This window comes from Budorcas taxicolor, chromosome 20 (genome assembly GCF_023091745.1).
Source record: "Budorcas taxicolor isolate Tak-1 chromosome 20, Takin1.1, whole genome shotgun sequence".
NCBI lineage: Eukaryota > Metazoa > Chordata > Mammalia > Artiodactyla > Bovidae > Budorcas > Budorcas taxicolor.
Window position 1 is genome coordinate 38,544,290 of NC_068929.1, and position 21,663 is coordinate 38,565,952.

Here is a 21,663-nt window from a genome sequence, read left to right on the forward strand (position 1 = left end):
TTCTCCAGGCCAGAATACTGGAGTGGGTGGCCTTTCCCTTCTCCAGGGGATCTTCCCAACACAGGGATCGAATCCAGGTCTCCCACATTGCAGGCAGATTCTTTACCAGCGGAATCACAAGCTGTTAATAAATAGATGGTGCTTAAAGTCATAGGATTTAATATTGCATAAGGACGAGAAATGTTAGGTCCAATGAATCAAGATAAATTGGACGTGGTCAAACAGAAGAGGACAAGATTGAACATTGACATCTTAGGAATCAGTGAACTAAAATGGATGGGAATGGGCAAATGTAATTCAGATGATCATTATATCTACTACTGTGGAGAAGAAGCCCTTAGTAGAAATGAAGTAGACCAAATAGTCAACAAAAGAGTCTGAAATGCAGTACTTGGGTACAATCTCAAAAACAATAGAATAATCTCAGTTTGTTTCAAAGGCAAGTCATTCAACAACGCAGTAACCCATGTCTGTGCCCCAACCATGAAGGCCAAAGAAACTGAAGATTACTGGTTCTATGAAGACCTACAATGCCTTCTTAGAACTGACACTTAATGTCAGATGTCCTTTTCATCATCAGTTCAGTTGCTCAGTCATGTCCAACTCTTTGCAACACCATGGACTGCAGCAGGACAGGCTTCCCTGTCCATCACCAACTCCTGCAACTTGCTCAAACTCATGTCCATTGAGTCAGTGATGCCATCCAACCATCTCATCCTCTGTCATCCCCTTCTCCTCCTACCTTCAATCTTTCCCACATCAGGTTCTTTTCTAATGAGTCAGTTCTTTGCATCAGTTGGCCAAAGTATTGGAGCTTCAGTTTCAGCATCAGTCTGTCCAATGAATAATTAGGACTGATTTCCTTTAGGATTGTTTGGTTTGATCTCCCTTTCATCATAGGGGTTTAGAAGGCAAAAGTAGGAAGTCAAGAGACATCCAGAAAAACAGGCAAGTTTGGCCTCGGAGTACAAAATGAAGCAGGGCAAAGGCTAACAGAATTTTGTCAAGAGAACACACTGGTCACAGCAAACACCCTTTTCCGGCAACTCAAGAGATGACTGTACACATGGACATCACCAGATGGTCAGTACCAGATTCAGATTATGTTCTTTGCAACAAAAGATAGAGAAGCTCTATGCAATCAGCAAAAATAAGACCTGGAGCTGATTGTGACTCAAATCATGAGTTTCTTATTGCAAAATTCAGGTTTAAAAAGAAGAAAGTAGAGAAAACCACTAGGTCATTCAGGTATGACCTGAATCCAATCCCTTATGATTATACAGTGGAGGTGATGAATAGATTCAAGGGATTAGATCTGATAGAGTGCCTGAAGAACTATGGATGGAGGCTCATAACATTGTACAGGAGCCAGTGACCAAAACCATTCCAAAGAAAATAAATGCAAGAAGGTGAACTGTTTGTCTGAGGAGGCTTTACAAAGCTGAGGAAAGAAGAGAGGATAGAGGCAAAGGAGAAGGGGAAAGATATATCCAACTGAATGCAGAGTTCCAGAGAATAGTAAGGTGAGCTAAGAAGGCCTTCTTAAGTGAACAATGCGAAGAAATAGAGGAGAACAATAGAATGGGAAAGACTAGAGATCTATTCAGGAAAATTGGAGAAATCAAGGGAACGTTTCATGCAAGGGTGGGCGCAATAAAGGACAGAAATGGTTAAGATTTAACAGAAGCAGAAGAGATTAAGAAGAGGTGGCAAGAATACAGAAAAAAACTATACAAAAAAAAGGCCTTAATAACCCAGATGGTGTTGTCACTCATTTAAGGCTGGACATCTTGGAGTGTGAAGTCAAGTGAGATTTAGGAAACATTACTATAAAAAAGCTAGTGGAGGTGATGGAATTCCAGCTGAGCTATTTCAATTCCTAAAAGATGTTGCTGTTAAAGTGCTGCACTCCGTATGTCAGCAAATTCAGGAAACTCAGCAGTGGCCACAGTACTGGAAAATGTCATTTTTCATTCCAATCCCAAAGAAGGACAATGCAAAAGAATGTTCAAACTACTGTAAAATTGCACTCATTTCACATGCTAGCAAGGTTATACTAAAAACCCTTCAAGCTAGGCTTCAGCAGTCCATGAACTGAGAAATTCCAGATGAACAAGCTGTGTTTCAAAGAGTCAGAGGAACCAGAGATCAAATTGCCAGCATCCGTTGGATCATGGAGAAAGCAAGGGAGTTCTAGAAATACATCTATTTCTCCTTCATTGACTATGCCAAAGCCTTTGACCTTGTAGGTCACAGCAAACTGTGGGAAATTCTTATATAGTTGGGAGTACCAGACCACCCTACCCATCTCCTGAGAAACCTGTATATGTGTCCAGCAGCAAGAGTTAGAACTTTACATGGAACAACTGACTGGTTCAAAGTTGGGAAAGGAGTACAAAAAGGCTATATATTGCCACCCTGCTTATTTTACTTATATACAGAGTACATCATGTGAAATGCTGGGCTAGATGACTCACAAGCTGGAATCAAGATTGCTAGGAGAAATATCAACAACCTCAGATACGCAGATGATACCACTGTAAGAGCAGAAAGTGAAGAGGAAATAAAGAGCTTCTTGATGGGGATGAAAAGGAGAGTGAAAAAGCTGGCTTGAAACTCGACATGAAAAAGCTAAGATCATGGTATCTGGTCCCATCACTGCACGGCAAGTAGAAGGGGAAAGAAGGAGAAGTGATTATCTTTCCCTGGGCTCCAAAATCACTGCAGAATTTGACTGCAGCCATGAAATTAAAAAACGCTTGCTCCTTAGGAGGAAAACTATGACAAACCTAGACAGCATAGACAGATCACTGTGCTGACAAAAGTCCATATAGTCAAAGCTATGATTTTTCCAGCAGTCATGTATGGATGTGAGAGTTCAACCATAGAGGAGGCTGAGAGCCGAAGAATTGATATTTTGGAATTGTGGTGCTGCAGATGACTCTTGAGACAGCAAGAAGATCAAACCAGTCAATCCTAAAAGAAATCAATCCTGAACATACACTGGAAGGATGGTTAGTAAAGTTGAAGCTCCAATACTTTGGCCAACTGATGAGAAGAGCCCACTCATTTCCCTGATGCTGGGAAAGATTGAGTGCAATAGGAGAAGTAGGTGGCAGAGGATGAGATAGCATCCCCAACTCAGTGCTCATGAATCTGAGCTAACTGTAGGACATGGTGGAAGACCGAGGAGTCTGGTGTGCTACAATCCATGGATCCCATAGAGTGAGACACAATTAAGCAACTGAACAACAAAATATACAGACGGTGCTTCAAGTTGCAGGCCTTGGCGAGACCACTAAAAAATTAGTGTGGTTAGAAAAGGGAAGATCAAAGACTAAACTCAAGAAACTTCAATAGAAAGTGGTCTGGGGAATGAGGAGTGAAGCAAAGAAGAATGTAGCCAGGGTAACGCCATAGAACCTAATTACTCAGAGTGTGTTCTGTGACCAGTAGAAGCAATGTCACTGGGAAGTTAGGATCTCAGACCCTACAACAAAACTACTGAGTCAGAACTGCATTGTGACAAGATTCTCTAGATATTTATACTGTATGGTTTGAGAAGCACTATTCTAGATGGCAAAAAAGAAAAGAGTGATGAACTGCGTCAAATGTACTAATATACGAAAGAGGATATATATACGTGACCACTGGCTTTAGCATTATAAAGATCACTGGCACCTTCAGAAGAGGTTTTGAATAAAAGAGAAGTTTTGTTGGGAGTGGAGAGGGCAGCAGCATGACTGGGTTAGATTTAAGAGAAAATGGGAAGAGAAGAAATGGAAACAACCAGACTAGAAAACTCTTTAAAGGAATTTTGCTTCTAACTGGGCTTCCCTGGTAGCTCATCTGGTAAGGAATCTGCCTGCAATGCAGGAGACCCCTGCATTCAGACCTGAATGCATTCAGGTCTGAATGCAGGTTCAATTACTGGGTTGGGGAGATTTCCTGGAGAAGGTAGAATACCCACTCCAGTATTCTTGAGCTTCCCTGGTGGCTCAGATGGTAAAGAATCAGCCCACAGTGCTGGAGACCTGGGTTCAATATCTGGATTGGGAAGATCCCCAGAAGAGGGCATGGCAGCCACTCCAGAATTCTTGCCTGGAGAATCCTCATGGACAGAGGAGGCTGGTGGTCTACAGTCCATGGAGTCACTAAGAGTCAGACATGACTAAGAGACTAAACACAATGAGGGCAAAGAAATGGATGGCAAGTGATCAAACAAGTAAAACCAAGAAATTATTTTTATTCCCTTAAGATGGAAGAAACAAGAATGGATTTGGATGGGAATGATCTAAGATCTATCTCTAACATAAGCTGAACCAAAGAATATAATGTCTTTCTGACAAGATACACCTCTCAATTTTGGCAAATGAAAAGAAATTCAAATATGTTTTGTGCATCTTTGAGATTCTGTTAAGAATGATTATGCAATTCACCAAATAGAAAACATATAAATATGGAATAAGTTTCTTTAAGAATCTTGTTAGATACTGAGTCACCCAATATCAGTTGAAGTTAAGTCCCGCAGTGTAAACAGTTGTGCTTCTAAAACATAAAAAAGTTGCTGTGATGTTCATACATACCAAGATTCACCTTTTAAAAAAAAATAAAATGTTTTAAACTCCTATGCAATCAACAGGTGTTCACCACAACTACAGCAGGAAAATTTTAAAAGAACCTTCCACAAAATCATAGGATCTCACTTGTGGTTTAATTTTGCCTAGGACAGTCTATAGCACTGATCACACATGGCTCTTTGTCGCTGCCCCAGGTTTCCTTGGGAAATGTAAGCCATCATCCCTGGGAACATTTAAGTGCTGAGGTGTTTAGACTGACTTGAATACTACTTCTTCAAATATTGTCTGTCTTTCCCTGATATCAAAGATTCAGAGGACTTAGGAGAAGGCATAGAAAGGCCTGAGACCCAGGTTTTCAGTACCAATCTTCGCCACAGATTTGGGGAAAATAATTTGATACCTTTGTATCCCAGTTTCCTTGTATGTAAAATAAGATCGGGCTTCATATATAATGTCTACATATCCTTCTATTGTTAACATTTTAAGTCACCTTGCTGCTAAGTCACTTCAGTCGTGTCCGACTCTGTGCGACCCCATAGACGGCAGCCCACCAGGCTCCCCCGTCCCTGGGATTCTCCAGGCCAGAACACTGGAGTGGGTTGCCATTTCCTTCTCCAATGCATGAAAGTGAAAAGTGAAAAGGAAGTCACTCAGTTGTGTCTGACTCTCAGCGACCCCATGGACTGCAGCCCACCAGGCTCCTCCGTCCATGGGATTTTCCAGGCAAGAGTACTGGAGTGGGGTGCCATCGCCTTAGTGAGGTATAATTTACATAAAATAAAATGAAAATATTTTAGCATATAGTTCCATGAGTTTTGACTGTTATATCCACCTTTGTAACAAATAACAAATGCAAAATATTTCCATCACCTCAAGAAAATTCCCCCGCGCCCTTTGAATCAATCCCCTACCACCTAGGAGGCAACTGCTGACCAGATTTCTCTGACCACAGCTTAGTTTCACCTATTCTAGAACTTTATATAAATACAATAGAGTCATAGAGTATATGGGCTTCCCAGGTGTCACTGGTGGTAAAGAACTCTCCTGCCAACACAGGAGCGTAAGAGACAGGTTCAATCTCTGGGTTGGGAAGATCCCCTGGAGGAGGGTATGACAACCCACTGCAGTATTCTTGCCTGGAAAACCCCATGGACAGAGGAGCCTTGCAGGCTTTAGTCCATAGGGTTGCAAAGAGCTGGACATGACTGAAACAACCATATACACACGCACGCATACAGTATAAACTCTTTGGTGTATATTTCACTCAGGAAAATATTTTTGAGATTTATTTGTATTGTTGCCTGTAACAGTAGTTCATTCCCTTTATTGCTAACTAGTATTCTTCTGTGTGAATAGACTGCAATTTGTCTATTTACTCTCCTGGCAGTGGACATTTGTCATTTTCCATTTTAAGCTATTCTGCTCAAAGTTGCTATAAAAGCCTTTTACAGATCTTTTTGTGAACTGCTCTTACTGATCTTATGTAGAAATGAATTTGCTGGCCATGGGAGTGTTGACTATTTTTAGAAACTGCCAAACAGTTCTCCAAAGTGATTGTACCATTTACCCTTCCACCAGCAATGCATGAGAGTTCTATTTTCTGTACATCTTCATCAACACTTTTGATAGGGTTTTAATTTTGTCATTCAGATGGGTTAAAGTGTTACCTTGTTGTCACGGCTGAAAAGCATATTGACTATGGAAATTCTAAATTTTTTGAGTTTTGCATTTGAAATAAGGGTGATAAAATTCATGTTTCTTTTCTTCTGCTCTGCAATAAAGGAAAAAATGTTTCTGCATGTAAAAGGAAAAGTTCACCTGGGAAGATTTGTGATGAGAAGTCGGGATGTCATGCTGCAAACAACTTTCTTGGATTCTATAAATGCTCTGCCGACTGCTTATGAAAAGGGGGAATATTTTGCATTTTTGGAAACCTATGGAACCCACTACAGTAGCTCTGGGTCTCTTGGAGGACTCTATGAACTAATATATGTTTTGGATAAAAAGTCCATGGAGCAGAAAGGTATACTGAGAAATAGAGCTCTAGCTTCCAATGTTGTTTGAATCAACCACTGTTTCTAGCACTAACGTCTTCCAGTGGTTAGCACTAAAAATAGTGGTAGAGTTCTATAACCTGCTTCTTTGAAAAAATTCTTTTCCTGCCTTTTGGCCTCTAAAATCCTATCAAACAGCAAGTTGACTTCCACCTCAAACAAGATCATTTGGCCATGTACTACTCAGCAAGGCTACTGAGAAATGCACAAATTCGTATTGCAATATAATGTTATTTAGTGATGCTGCTTTTAGTGAAGCGCTATTTACAAAGGGCTTCCCAGGTGGGGCTAGTGGTAAAGTACCCACCGCCAATGCAGGAGACCTAAGACACACGGCTTCTATCCCTGGGTTGGGAATAGACCTAACGAAGGCATGGCAACCCACTCCAGTATTCTTGCCTAGAAAATCCCAAGAACAGAGGAGCTTGGTGGGCTACAGTCCGTGGGGTCACAAAGAGTCGGACCTGACTGAAGCAACTTAGCACAGTCCACAGCACTACTTACAAGGGAAAAGAAAGTACAAGAGACACCGTTTATATAACCTCTTGCTTAATCTGTAGACTGGTTCAGTTATATGTGTGCCAATTATCTTCAAAGTATTCTTGAGGAGTGGAAAGGAAATGTTATAAAGTTTCTCCCAGAGTGGAAGGAAGAAGCAGTGGTAACAACATAGAAGTCTAAACAAGAGTGGAAAATTAGTTTTACTTTATATGATGACAGTTCTAACCATAGAGTGGTAGTTGAATTGGGTCCATATTGAGTAGGTTTCTGACCACAGCTGAAATCATAGAAAAGACTCTTATTGAACATCAGTGTCTGCCATATGTACAGAATAGGTCTGTGAGCTACTTAATTAAAATCCTAGCCTAAAGACTTCCTCAAAGCCTTTTAAAAATAAACTAAATGCAAATTTTCTACATTAATAAGTTTTAATTATTGATTTTGTGGGTAATTATGGCTAATTACAATACTCTTTAAAGAGGTGATAGATGTCAGCCTATCTCCTTTCTCTGTTCTCAAAGTTTTGGGATGTATCTCTTGGCGAAGGAAATGTTGCCAAAACCACTTCCACAGCTTCTTATCCTTAGCCCCTGGCTGTGTCAGGTGAAAATAAAAGGGGGGTTCAGTTCTGATCCTGAAGCCTGACCTGTACCCACAGTGGATAAACATTTTGTAGATGAAACAAATATGAATGGCCAGAACCAATTGCTTTTGATGCCTGTCTTGGACCAGTAGAAGCATTGCCGGGGAAGTGGAGTATGATGTTCCTTGGCTTATACTGCCTCCCAAGGCAATTCCCGAGAGATGGTATAAATAGGTCTCTAGGAGCCCGGACTGGTAGGCTATATTGATAGATATCATGTGGGGAAGGGGCACAAAAGGGGTGTGTCTTAAATAACCTGAAAGTCAGAAGAGAAGTGTGATCAAATCACAAAGAGCCCTTCAGGCTAAGAGTTGCTTTGGTGAAAAACCCCACAGGTTGAAATCTTTCATCATGGATAACTCAGAGCCACCTACTTACATCTATGTACCTTCTGGCCTTAGTAGACAAAGATGATTAGGTCAACCCTGGGTCTTTGAAGAGCAAATCACTCTTCTTACTTTTCCACTTTGCCACACCCATGGACCAAGTCACATCCTCCACCTCAGTGTGGGATGTCCAGACTCTGTCTGGTCATGGAAAGGTCCACAGCTGAGGTAGAGAATCTAAGCTTTGGGGTCACTTAGGTATTTTCAGCCTCATCTGAGAATTCTCATGTTTCTTGGGTTAAGGTTGGAAATTTAGTATTCTGAATTTCTAGCATTGCCTTCCATTTTTATTCTCCTTCCTCCTTTCCCATTGAAAATTCCACAGAACATTTCTTAAATTCTCACTAATTATGGGTATACCAAAGACACTTGCTGAATGAATGAATGACTAAATACCCCAGATATCTACTTCTAAATCTCACTTTGAGATTCTAATCCACAATGGGATTAACTTAGCCTATCCCTTTCTTTTTTCATAAAGTATTTTGGCTTCCAGGACAAACAACTACATGTTTATATACGTGTGTCTGATCAGAAATGATAAATAAGAGCAAAAACTATAGGGTCAATGAGCTGAGGCCTGGGCAGTTACTCTTAAAGAGATAATTTCCTATATACTCAAGTAAATATTAGGATTTTTCTTCCTTATCACTGGAGCATCCACACACCACAGTGAGTCAGCTCCCATGACCAGTGTCTACTAAAGAGTATTCACAGGACTAGAACAAAGTGTCATGTATTTAAATCATCTGCCCAAAGCAGGTTCCTTAACTGTTTCATGATTCTGTACCCTCATCTGTAAAATGAGGATAATGATAAAGCTTACCTCAAGAGGTTAATGTGAGGATTAAGTTAGTCAATTCCACAAAATACTTAGAATGATGCTGGGCACGTAATCATTCAGTACATGTTAGACATTGTCTCCCTTTTATGGTGTTAGAGATAAAGGTCTTCAAATAACCACCCTGGTCTGACTCATGTCCTTTTTCACAAACAGTAAATATATTTGTCCTTTACCATTAAGTTCACAAGCAAAGTCAAAGGAGACCACTAGATTCTAGTATGAGGGCAAAGTGGGGCAGATATAACCTTACAGTTGAGTTTAGTAATAATGTCTAGGAATCTAAGTCAGTATGTTTCTTACAAAATAACAACATTGGAATTTATTGATGATATTGATAGATACTATCGAATAATTTCCAACTAAATATATTAAACAGGTATTGAAGTGAGGGACGTACAGAGATGCCTCGGGTTTGATCTGGATTTGTCTCTGAAGGCTGGAGTTGAAGTTACAGGAAATGTTGATTCAAAACATTGCTCAAAGAAGGGTATGGGTCAAATGGGTAAGTATGATTTAACTTTAGGGTAAAAAGAAGGAAGAAATGTCCATGAGAACTGCCCTGTCATATGAGTCTTCTTTATTGTCTCTCCTCTTTATTTAAAAACAAAACAAAAACCTAAAAGTGTTTAAAGCTATTTTACATTTTTTTTTCTTGGCTGAGCCACACTAGCTTGTGGGATCTTAGTTCTCAGGCCAGGGATCGAACATGGGCCCTTGGTTGTAAAAGCATATGGTTCTCACCACTGGACTGCCAGGAAATTTCCCAAAACTATTTTATCTTTATAGTGTTTCCCAAATGGCTATAAACACAAGTAACCTGGGGACATATATTCAGTGGCTGAGCCCTGAAGTGCACAGCTCTGGTGGTGGTCATTGTAGATTTGTAGATTTACCATGACAATGGTAGAATACCAATAGTAGAAAAATATCTTGAGGAAAGTTTTCTTTATTTTCCCCTAATTTTAACAAAGCTTCTGAATGGCCTAGAGGATGTGCTGTCTGTGTCCATCAAGAGAGGAGAAGGCCAAAGCCATCTCCTTAACACCCTAATTTTCCACCTGACTCAAAATCCCTAATTCATCCTCACCCAACTGGTCAAAAAGTACAAACTCCCAGTTTTAAGATAAACACATACTGTGGATGTAATATACAACATGATGACTCTAGTCAACACTGCTGTGTGATATGTTTGAAAGTCACTAAGAGAATAGATCCTAAAAGGTCCCATCATAAGGAAAAAATCATTTTTGTAACCATATGAGGTGATATGTGCTAACTAAACTTTGTGACAATCATTTTGTAATATATATATATGTATGTCAAGTCATTATGTTGTCCACCTTAAACTTACAAAGTGTTGTATGTCAATTATATCTCAATAAAACTGGGTGAAAATGGGAAAATCCCTAATCCATCCTTAACATTAAGTCAGTACATAACTTTTTTAAGAAATATAAATTGCTTGGTATAAATATTACCTATGTTGCTAATCATTGGCAGATTTATAATCAAGAGTGGTACTGGAGTTCTCAATTTTTCATTCTGACTAGAAATACTTGAGAACATTCTCAGAAATGCACATGCCTAAGATTCACCTTTAAAGAGTCAGCTGATAGTGGAGAAATAGAGGAGAGGAACACCTAATATTTTTAAAAGCATACCAGTCACAAACATGTGGTCATGAATGGAAACTACTGCCGAAGTGAGAAGAAAGCTGACCTTGCCATCAAATGTCATAATTTCAAAATCTGACCCTGAAGCTTGCTGTGTGGTCTTGGGCTAGTCACTCCCTGCCTCTGAGGTTCAGTTTTCTCATCTATAAAAATAAGGAAGGATAAAAATATCATCTTGGAATTCAATTTTTAGTTCAAAAAATTCACAGCTCTAAATGATTCACCCAAATCTTTTTAAAAGTGCTTTGGTCTAGGAGAGACTGAGAGAGAAATATGCAAAAAATGTGGTGGAAAAAATTGTGTTTATTTATTCTTTTTTCATATTCTTTGATATTTTATAATATTAAAATAGTCAATGCAAATTTATATAAAATATAATTATGAAGGTAAGGCTTCAACAAAAAATGCATGCAATCCAGGTTCGTGTTGGACTTCCCTGGTGGTCCAGTAGTTCAGAATCCACCCACCAGTGCAGGGGATGTGGGTTCGATTCCTGGTCTGGGAAGACTTCACATGCTGTGGGGCAACTAAGCCTACGCACCACAACTGCTGAAGCCCATGTGCTCTAGAGCCCATTCTCCGCAACAAGAGAAGCCACTACAATCAGAAGCTCATGCATTGCAACTGGACATTAGCCTCTGCTCATCACAACTAGGGAATGCCCATACAGCAATGAAGACCCAGCACAGCCAAAAATAAATAAATTTATTTTTTTTAATAAAAATTCATGTCCCCATGTGTGCCCATGCTTAGGTGATGAACTTTAAATTATTGTATTGTGTGTGTTCAGTCATCCAGTCATGTCCAACTCTTTGTGACCCCATGGACTACAGCACACCAGGCTTCCCTGTCCCTCACCATCTCCTGGAGTTTGCCCAAGTTCATGTTCATTTCAATTATTAATGTATCTTAAATATCATTCCATTTATATTTTCTTTGAAAAGATTGAAATCTATAATTGTCTACTAATAAAAATTATCCTTGGATTTCTTCTTGGCCTTTTGGCTAAGATCAAGTGTAAAAATTACCCTTGGAGATTTGGGGTGAACAAATTACCTAAGTAATATTTATAAGTAAAATTCAATAAATGTACTAGAGCTATACCTTGTGAAAGGGTTCAATAAATATTTATCAAATATCACAGAACTATACACACTTTACTTATGTCATCTTTCTCTTCTCAGAAACGAAGCCAGAGGTTGACCTCTTCGACGATGTTATTACATTCATAAGAGGAGGAACCAGAAAATATGCAACTGAACTGAAAGAGAAACTTCTCAGAGGAGCCAAAATGATTAATGTGACTGACTTTGTAAATTGGGCCTCTTCCTTAAATGATGCTCCGGTGCTCATAAGCCAAAAAGTAAGAAATACTTATTTTCAAATAGAAGATTTTGTCATTTTCTGACTAAATGTAACTTCATCTGAAAGACATGTGAGTATCTGAGTCACTCACTCACACCCATCCCTGAAAGCAGCAGGGCATAGAAGAAAGGTACGGAAGGGGCATCAGACCCTTGCAGACTGAGTCTCAGTGTCTGTTCCTCTCTAGATGTGTTGTATTTTCTGACTTCTGCAACGCAGAGTTCTCCAGGGCTCCGTGTTTACTTTGAAGACTTAGTATGATTGCTTATATAGAGACTAGGCACAGATTGGTACAAAATAGTTGCCCAGGAATTGTCAGTTCCCTTCCATCTGCGCTGGTTGTTCCTTGCCTTCAGGTGACATCATACCACCCTTTTCAACATAGGAGAATTATATTTATCAAGGGCCTGTGTGAAAGAAAAGTTCATAAGTCCTCAGAAAGTAAGACCAAGGATGAGAAATTCTCATGGTTAGGAAATCCTTTCCTTTTTGTTTCTTGATCATAATAGTCTTCAGTTTATAAACTTTTTGGGACTTTACAGTCTGGTGCTTATTCCTAAGGGGAAAAAATGGCATTATAACTATTAATAAAAAATATAACTGACAATGTTATTTAGCCTCATCATTCTCTTCCCAAGCTAACTAAAAAGGTATGTGTTTTCCTTTACTGCTTATTTTGTTCCTGCTATTGTTAGAAAGTATTTTTCCTACTTTCTTCTATGAAAGTGAAAAGTAAAAGTTTTAGTTGCTCAGTCCTGACTCTTTGCAGCCCCATGGACTGTAACCCACTAGTCTCCTCTGTCCATGGGATTCTCCAGGTAAGAATACTTGAGTGGGTAGCCATTCCCTTCTCCAGGGAATCTTCCCAACCTAGGAATCAAACCCAGGTCTCCTGCTTTGAAGGCAGATTCGTTACTGTCTGAGCTCTTTTTCCCTGTCAGTTTCACAATTTTCTTCCCTCAGGTCAAATTTATCTTTGATTGACCCATACTTCCATTTTATTAACTTGAGCTATAAACATGTTGACATTTTTGCTAGGACTAGTTATTGGAGAATTGGGTTTCTTCATTCTTCATTACTGTCTTTAAAGGGAATGAAACTACCAAAGCTATCTCATTTATGTGATTGAGAAACTCAGAAACTACAAAATTATGATGGAAATCTATGAAAATCTAGCCAGTTGTAAATGTGCAAACACATCCATGAAAGACATCAAATATTTTGTTCAAAAGCTAGGATAAAGAGAAGAAAAAAGCTAACCAAAATTAAAATCACAAGAGTCCACTTTTATTTTGTCATATTTAAAAAATATTTATACTCATTATCTTGAACTCAGTGAAATAAATCTTTCAGAAGATCTTAAACAGGAAAATAATTGGTTGAGAATTCCCTGGTGATCTAGTAGGTTAGAACTCTGTACTTTCACTGCCAAGGGCCTACGTCTGATCTCTGGTGCAGGAACTAAGATCCTACAAGCCAAGTGCCAAACAAACAAGAAAAGAATTGATTTAGATAGAAGTTTATATTCAGTTCATGCATTCATGCATGCTCAGTCTTGTCTGACTCTGTGACCCTATGGATTGTAGTCCACCAGACTCCACTGTCCATGGAATTCTCCAGGCAAGAATACTGCAACAAGTTGCCATTTCCTCCTCCAGGGGACCTTCCCAACCCAGGGATCAAACCTGTCTCTTGTGTCTCCTGCATTGGCAGACAAAGTCTTTCCCACTGCGCTACCCTTACATTCAGAAGGACATTAAAAGTGACTTGTCTTCTCATCTCTGCAAAGTTCAACTGTTCTTGTATGGATCCAAGATTGTTCTCTGAGGAGGTCTTAATAATAATTTATCATATTCTATTGTTGTTGTTCAGTCACTGAGTCCTGTCCAACTCTTTGCAACCCTATGGACTGCAGCATGCCAGGCTCCCCTGTCCTCCATTATCTCCCGGAATTTGCTCAGTTTCACGTCCGTTGAGTCAGTGATGCTATCCAACCATCTCATCTTCTACCACCCGCTTCCCGTTCTGCTTTCAATCTTTTCTAGCATCAGGATCTTTCCCAATGAGCTGGCTGATCACATTAGATGACCAAAGTATTGGAGTTACAACATCAGTCCTTCCAGTGAATATTCAGGATTGATTTCCTTCAGGATTGACTGGTTTGATTTCCTTGCTCTCCAAGGGAGTTTCAAGAGTCTTCTCCAGCACCACAGTTTGAAAACATCAATTTTTTGACACTCAGCCTTCTTTATGGTCCAGCTCTCACATCCATACATGACTACTGGGAAAACCATAGCTTTGACTCTATGGACATTTGTTGGTAAAGTGACGTCTCTGCTTTTTAATATGCTATCTAGGTTTGTCATAGCTTTCCTTCCAAGGAGCAAGTGTCTTTTAATTTCATGGCTGCAGTCACCATCTGCAGTGATTTTGGAGCCCAGTAAAAGAAAATCTGTCACTGCTTCCACTTTTTCCCCTTGTACTTGCCATTAAGTGATGGGACCAGATGCCATAATCTTAGTTTTTTTCATATTGAGTTTCAAGCCAGCTTTTTTACTCTCCTTTTTTGCTCTCATCAAGAGACTCTCTCAATTGTTCTTCACATTCTGCCATTAGAGTGGTATCATCTGTATATCTGAGGTTGCTGATATTCCCACTGGCAGTCTTGATTCCAGCTTGTGAGTCATCCAGTCTGGTATTTTGCAAGATGTACTCTGCATATAAGTTAAATAAGCAGGATGACACAATACAGTCTTGTCATACTTCTTTACAATATTGAACCAGTCCATTGTTCCATGTCCACTTCTAACTGTTGCTTCTTGACAGGCATACAGGTTTCTCAGAAGACAGGTAAGGTGATCTGGTACTACCAGTTCTTTAAGAATTTTCCAGTTTGTTGTGATCCACACAAAGGCTATACATAGTCAAAGAAGCAGAAGAAGATGTTATTCTGGAACGCCCTTGCTTTCTACATGATCCAACAAGTGTCAGCAATTTGATCTCTGGTTCCTCTGCCTCTTTGAAATCCAGCTTGCACATCTGGAAGTTCTCACTTCATGTACTGCTGAAGCCCGGCTTGAAGGATTTCGACCATAGCCTTGCTAGCATGTGAGATGAGAGCAATTGCACAGTAGTTTGAACATTTTTTTTTGCACTACCCTTCTTTGGGTTTGGAATGAAAACTGATCTTTTCTACTCCTGTGGCCACTGCTGAGTTTTCCAATTTTGCTGACATATTGAGTGCAGCACTTTAACAGCATCATCTTTGGGATTTTAAATAGATCAGCTGGAATTCCATCATCTCCAATGGCTTTGTTTGTAGTAATGCTTCCTAAGGCCTACTTGATATCATGCTCCAGAATATCCTAGAGCTGCTGATTTTTTAAATCTCAAGTCAATAAAGTATCTGCTGAAGACTTACTACTGCATTTACTAGAATTATTCAAAGACATTCATCAGCTCTGTTGGCTCAGTACTACTGGCTGGATGCAAAATACAGTTTATTCTATTTTTAAGGACAACGATTGAATCCCATATTTTTAGACTAGTAGGCATTTCATCTTCCTGATAGCTCAGTTGGTAAGGAATCCACCTGCAATGTGGGAGACCTGGATTTGATCCCTCAATTGGGAAGATCCCCTGGAGAAGGGAAAAGCTACCCACTCCGGTATTCTGGCCTTGAATATTCCACGGACTGTACAGTCCATGGGGTCGCAAAGAGTCAGACGTGACTGAGTGACTTTCACTTTCACTCAAGCATTTTATCTAAAATATCTGTATGTTTCTTTCTTCAAGAATTGGAAGCTTGGATTTTTCATATTAATGTTCTCCCTGAGAAAAAGTCAACCATAGTGAGTCCACCATGAAACATTTCTTAAATTCATCTTATTAGAGAAGAAATTCAGAAAATAGGAAAATAATATGAACTTTTTGACTCTGTATGGCTTTTAAACCTCTAAAGAGACCTGAGATAAAGCTTAATTTAATCTTGAAATAGATTCCAAGTAATTTTGCTCTTTTAAATGTAAGGTCCTTTGGTTAACTGGCATTTCCACGAGATAACTGAACAATCTATAGTCATGGATTTATTCTTTGGTAATTGACAATAGTCTGTGTATTATGACATGTCCAAATACTGGGATGACCATAATAAAATAATTGGCCTTTCTATTCAATTATGCAAAAAATGGAAAAAGCCCCTCCCTACCCATATTAAACTGGTTTATATTTAATTCTCTGTAGGCAGCAGCAGCAGCAGCAGCAGCAGCAATCTACATCAATTATCTAGGTATTTATGTTGCAAAGAGTTTCTCTTGGAGGAAACATGAGGAAGTTACATCAGTCTAAATTAAAAGCTGCTTAAATATGTTACTGAGATTTTCTAAGCAAAGCACTTGGTTTTATTTATATTTATTTTCCACACTAAAGTAACTATGACCATGCTTATTAAGTATAATACTGTCACTTTGATTACCCTTTTGTTTGTGGCCAAGACACTTCTTGAGGAGTGTCTTGGCCCAGCCCAAGAATTGTCCTTCAGCCCTTCTCTGAAGAGGAGATAAGCTAGGTCACCATTCCAGTACTGGTTTTGTCATAGTCTTCGGCTTTCATGAAAATATACTATTCCCATTTCCCTCTTGCCTGAACGTTAACATAAACGGCCCTACATTTTGCCTCAATAGAATACCTGAACTTTGGTTTCTTTAGCTTACTGCCACAAACTAGTTATTAAAATGTCAACTGAGCGAAATTACATTTAGTAAGGATTGCCTGAGAGATATAAAGTTTATGATTTCCTCCAGAGCAGTAGTAGTAGAGATCGATCAGTATAGGTAGCATATAGCATATTGACTTCCTGCAGAGTTTTATTTTTGCATTATAAAAGCTAATTTATGCTTGCTTTATTTACTGAAAGGATATTACATAATACAACGTCCCCTTTATGAGAACTCATGGGAGATATCACTGTTCATTCTCAGTTTCAAGTTCATTTTGTTTCTCTTGGGAATCAAGTGAGCTTTTCTTACATGCATGTAATTTAAAATCCAGTTGTCTTATTCAACTTGCAAAAATATAACCAAATTTATGACTCACCTTGTGCACTGATGGGTCTTCCTGCATGACTTTTGTGCATTTTTTGTTGCTTTTGCCTTCATCTTGCCTTTGCCATGCATTCTCAATTCTTCTTTCCCTCATTTCCCTCAGCAGCTCTTATCCACCCACATATCAAGTTCTATTAAGCTCTTTCTGGAGCAACTTTGAGTAAGAATGAATTAATTGATCTACCATTTTTGTTTATCATGCAACTCTTAGCATGATGCACCAGATGTTAAAAAACATCAGAAGAATTTTAAAGAGCTGTGGTACCAATGTTCTACACTATCACTATAGTCATTACAGTTATAGTGACATCATCCCTGACTCCCTTGTATAGCAGTTTAAAACAGAACACTTTTTCAACAAACTACATTTGGTTCATATAGTTTCATTAAGTGGACATCAAGAAACTTAAGTGTAGTTAATATCAAACTGTATTGTGAATTCATTGTATTTTAAGCATGTCACATGATAGATTACATCTACTGAAAATTCATAATTTTTATGAATTAGCAGTAGGATTCAGATTTTCACTATGACATCTTTACTTGGGAGAAAGAAACGTCTACTGAAAATGATAGAAAGAGAACAGTGAGCTAGTATGGGAGAACAATGAAAACGGTTTTCTTACTTAACAGAAGGCCAAAGTTCATCGGAGGGAAAAAATGCAGCTCTTAAACTTCAAGAAGTGCATTTTCATTGTTCTTTGTCTTCTTTTGGGATTCTTGACTCCAGGGGCTCCTCTGAAACTATTTACCATTGGGCGTCCTTCCTTCTTATCTCTTTGAACACTGTTTATGAATTTCATCCAAACTGTATTTTCTCTGTGACCCTCTAATCCTGTATCTTCAGTTATCTGGCCTTGACTTTCCTTTGAAGGGTAAAAACAAGATGGATTTCTTTTCGTGAAAATCAAAATAACTCCACCACATACTTATGCTGTTTGTGCTAATGTGGCAACACTGTTAAGAGGTTTCTTTCTTCCAATTAAATATGTCAGAGTTGGAATCTGAATCCTACATGCTAATTCATAAAAGACTCCACTGAGGGACAGTTGTGGGGACTTTGTAGAAGTTCATGTATTCAGGATATAAGCCTATTCTCCTATAACAGTGTTACAGATGTCTTCTTTCACTGGAGGACTTTCACCCTCCAGTGGCATTCTTTTTTGTTAGTTTGTTTTTATTGGCTGTGCCATGTGGCATGTGGGGATCTTTGTTCCCCAATCAGGGATCAAACCTGCATTTCCTGCAGTAGAAGCTCAGACCACCAGGGAAGTCCCTTTTCTAGTTTTTTATTTTATTTTTTATTTACTTATTTTGGGCTGTGTCAAGTCTCAGTTGCAGCATGCAGGAACTTTCGTTGTGGTATGCGGGCTTCTCTGTAACTGAGGCACAAAAGCTTGGTTGCCCCATGGCATGTGGAATCTTAGTTCCCTGACCAGATATCCAACTCATATCTCCCATATTGCCAGGGATTCTATCAGAGTAGCTTGAGGCTTGAGGTGATTTTATTTTCTTCCAAAGAAAATACATATGTATATTTTTAAAGTTTCCGGGGTACTAACTCAGGATTATGTTTAAACTGGCTGCATTCTTTGCCAGGGCTTCCTCAGTTCCAATTCCCGCTTACTTCTAGGGCTCTGGTCCTTGAGTCTCAGCCAAAAACACAACTTGTTTACCTTTGTTGTTTCTGAATTCCAATCTTTTTCCCAGCCCAGTAACATCCTGCCCTACCTTTTAGCTCCTCTTCCTGATTTAAAAAATGTGTCAAGGAGACTGTTAACCCAAAAGTACTGATCTCACCTCACTGAACTTCCACCACCTCCCTGGTCTTAGCCTAGTCATATTTTGTTATCTTGTTAGTTCTCCAGGGTCTTCAGGTGGATTTTTAAACTTCACTTTTATTTACTTGTTCAGCTTTTCTCATTGTCCTCAGAAAACGGATTGGTTAACATTATTTAATCTATCATTACTCTTCTGCAGGAATTTGTGGTATATTTTTTTATCTCATCTTTCTTGAATCTTTAGATTCTAATTTCTTCTAAATTTTGCTATCTCATTTCAAAGTACTATGCCACCAAAGGGTCTCATTTGCAACGCTATGGACTGTACCCTGCCAGGCTCCTCAGTCCATGGGATTCTCCAGGCAAGATTACTGGAGTGGGTTGTCATGCTCTCCTCCAGGGGATCTTCCCAATCCAGGGACTGAACCCAAGTCTCTTATGTCTCCTGCACTGGCAGGTGGGTTCTTTACCACTAGTGCCACCTGGGAAGCCTGTATATGGTTTATATAGATTTATAAAACATAACTCTATATATTCTATCTGTGTTATATATGTAACATTAGTGTAAGAATTATTTTTTAAACTCTGCACTATATTACTGCTGCTGCTGCTGCTGCTGCTAAGTCGCTTCAGTCGTGTCCGACTCTGTGCGACCCCATAGGTGGCAGCCTACCAGGCTCCGCCGTCCCTGGGATTCTCCAGGCAAGAACACTGGAGTGGGTTGCCATTTCCTTTTCCAATGCAGGAAAGTGAAAAGTGAAAGTGAAGTCGCTCAGTCGTGCCCGACTCTTAGCGACCCTGTGGACTGCAGCCCACCAGGCTCCTCAGTCCATGGGATTTTCCAGGCAAGCTAGAGTAGTCTTTTTGTCTTTACACCCTCAAATCTCAACTTCATAGTCATTTTCTCAGGAAAGCTTTTCCAAACTTCCCTGATTCAATTGTGGCAACTATGTATCTTACTCCAGGAATTTAAGGGTACAAAATAAATAAATCACTTTGCTTCATTTATTTAAGTATGATTAAATTTGACATTTCCACTCTTCCTTCTGCTGGAAAATTCATCTGTCATTCATTTGTTGGATGGGTTCAGGGTGGTTCTTGCTTGTCCAGATGTTTCTCGTCGGGAAATAAGGATATGACATATGTAAGTATTTAGTCCATTGTGGTCACCCTGATGACCTCATGGTTAAAGTTTACAAGCTTACTTGACATCAAGTGGTTTCAAACTTTCCATGCCAAGACTGTGCATTGGAGACACTGACAAATCTGTAGCCTGGTCCCTGATAGCCACCTTCCCTGGGGGCCCTTCAAAGATTTTGCTACTTGCCAAAACAGCTGTTAGAGATCTAGTTATGGTTCCCGCTACTTGAAGTATATGCTAACTCTATCCTCTTCCTAGACTGGAGGAAAGCTCTCCCTCAAAGGTAATAAAATATTCGTGTTTAGGGACATTCTGGACTTGGCATCACACATAAACCTCCTCTTAGACAAGAGATCGCAAGCGCTTGTCTACCTTCTGGAAGGGGGAGACAGAAAAAAGGCAGCAAAAAAGATTCCCATAAATATGTCAGTAAATTATCTCGCAGTATCAGTCTCCTTTCCTCAATAATGGGCTTCCCTGGTGGCTCAGATGGTAAAGAATCCACCTGTAATGCAGGAGACCCAGGTTTGATCCATGGATCAGGAAGACCCTCCCAGAGAAGAAAATGGCAACCCACTCCAGTATTCTTGCCTGGAATATCCCATGGACAGAGGAGCCTGGAGGGCTACAGTCCGTGGGGGTCACACAGAGTTGGACATGACTGAGTGACTAACACACTTTATCTCTATAATAGGATCTCCATGGTTACAGAGATCATAGCTACTTTTGATCATTAGTATAGGCTTAAAAGCTAACATCATGTTGTTGTCAGTCAGTCAGATGTGTCCAACTCTTTGTGACCCCATCGACCATTGCCTGTCATGCTCCTCCATCCGTGGGATATTCCAGGCAAGAATACTGGAGTGGATTGCCATTTACATCTCCAGGGGATCTACCCAACCCAGGGATTGAACCCAGGTTTCCCGTATTACAGGCAGGCTCTTTACCATCTGAGCCACCAAGTCTTAGAAGCTAACATTATAGCTGGCAATAATAATCATTCAATAAGCCTTTGTTGAATTAATGAATCAAAGAATAAATAATTTAGTCAAAAATATCACATAAACTAAAATGTTAGTCAGTAGGAAAAGACCTAAAATTAAACGTTTTTCTGTCTTGCAGCTGGCTCCGATATATGAGCTGATTCCAGTGAAAATGAAAGATGCGCACCTCAAGAAACAAAATTTGGAAAGAGCCATTGAAGACTACATCAATGAATTCAGTTCAAGGAAATGCGAACCGTGCCAAAACGGAGGGACTGTGGTTCTGCTGGATGGAGAATGTGTGTGTTCCTGCCTAAAAGAGTTCAAGGGAGTTGCCTGTGAAATAAAAAAATAGAAAATTTCTAAAGGTGAGAACAACCTTTTAAACATCATTAAGGACAAAAATATGCATTTGGGAGTTATTTAATTTGAAAGCTAGTTCTTCAGTTAATTTTCACTAAGCTTCTAGGTTAGCCATATAAACAAAAGATAAAAATGGAACGAATAGTGGAAATGGACAAATCAGCCTTTATGCGTCATTTAGCACACAGTTAACCTCTACCTTTTCCTCTAAATAGAGCTATAGACAATAAATTGTAATGATTGCACT

The 21,663-nt window shown here is 39.4% G+C and overlaps 1 protein-coding gene across 1 annotated transcript in view; it reads left to right on the plus strand.

Moving 5' to 3' along the window:
* The window catches only part of C9 (complement C9), a 61,217-nt gene extending 39,809 nt beyond the window's left edge, over nucleotides 1-21,408 (plus strand). Inside the window, exons 7-10 of the mRNA XM_052659328.1 lie at nucleotides 6,363-6,603; nucleotides 9,385-9,510; nucleotides 11,866-12,044; nucleotides 21,193-21,408. Of these exons, the coding sequence (XP_052515288.1) occupies nucleotides 6,363-6,603; nucleotides 9,385-9,510; nucleotides 11,866-12,044; nucleotides 21,193-21,408 (762 nt within the window). The remainder of the gene's footprint in view (nucleotides 1-6,362; nucleotides 6,604-9,384; nucleotides 9,511-11,865; nucleotides 12,045-21,192) is intronic.
* Nucleotides 21,409-21,663: the final 255 nt, after the last annotated feature.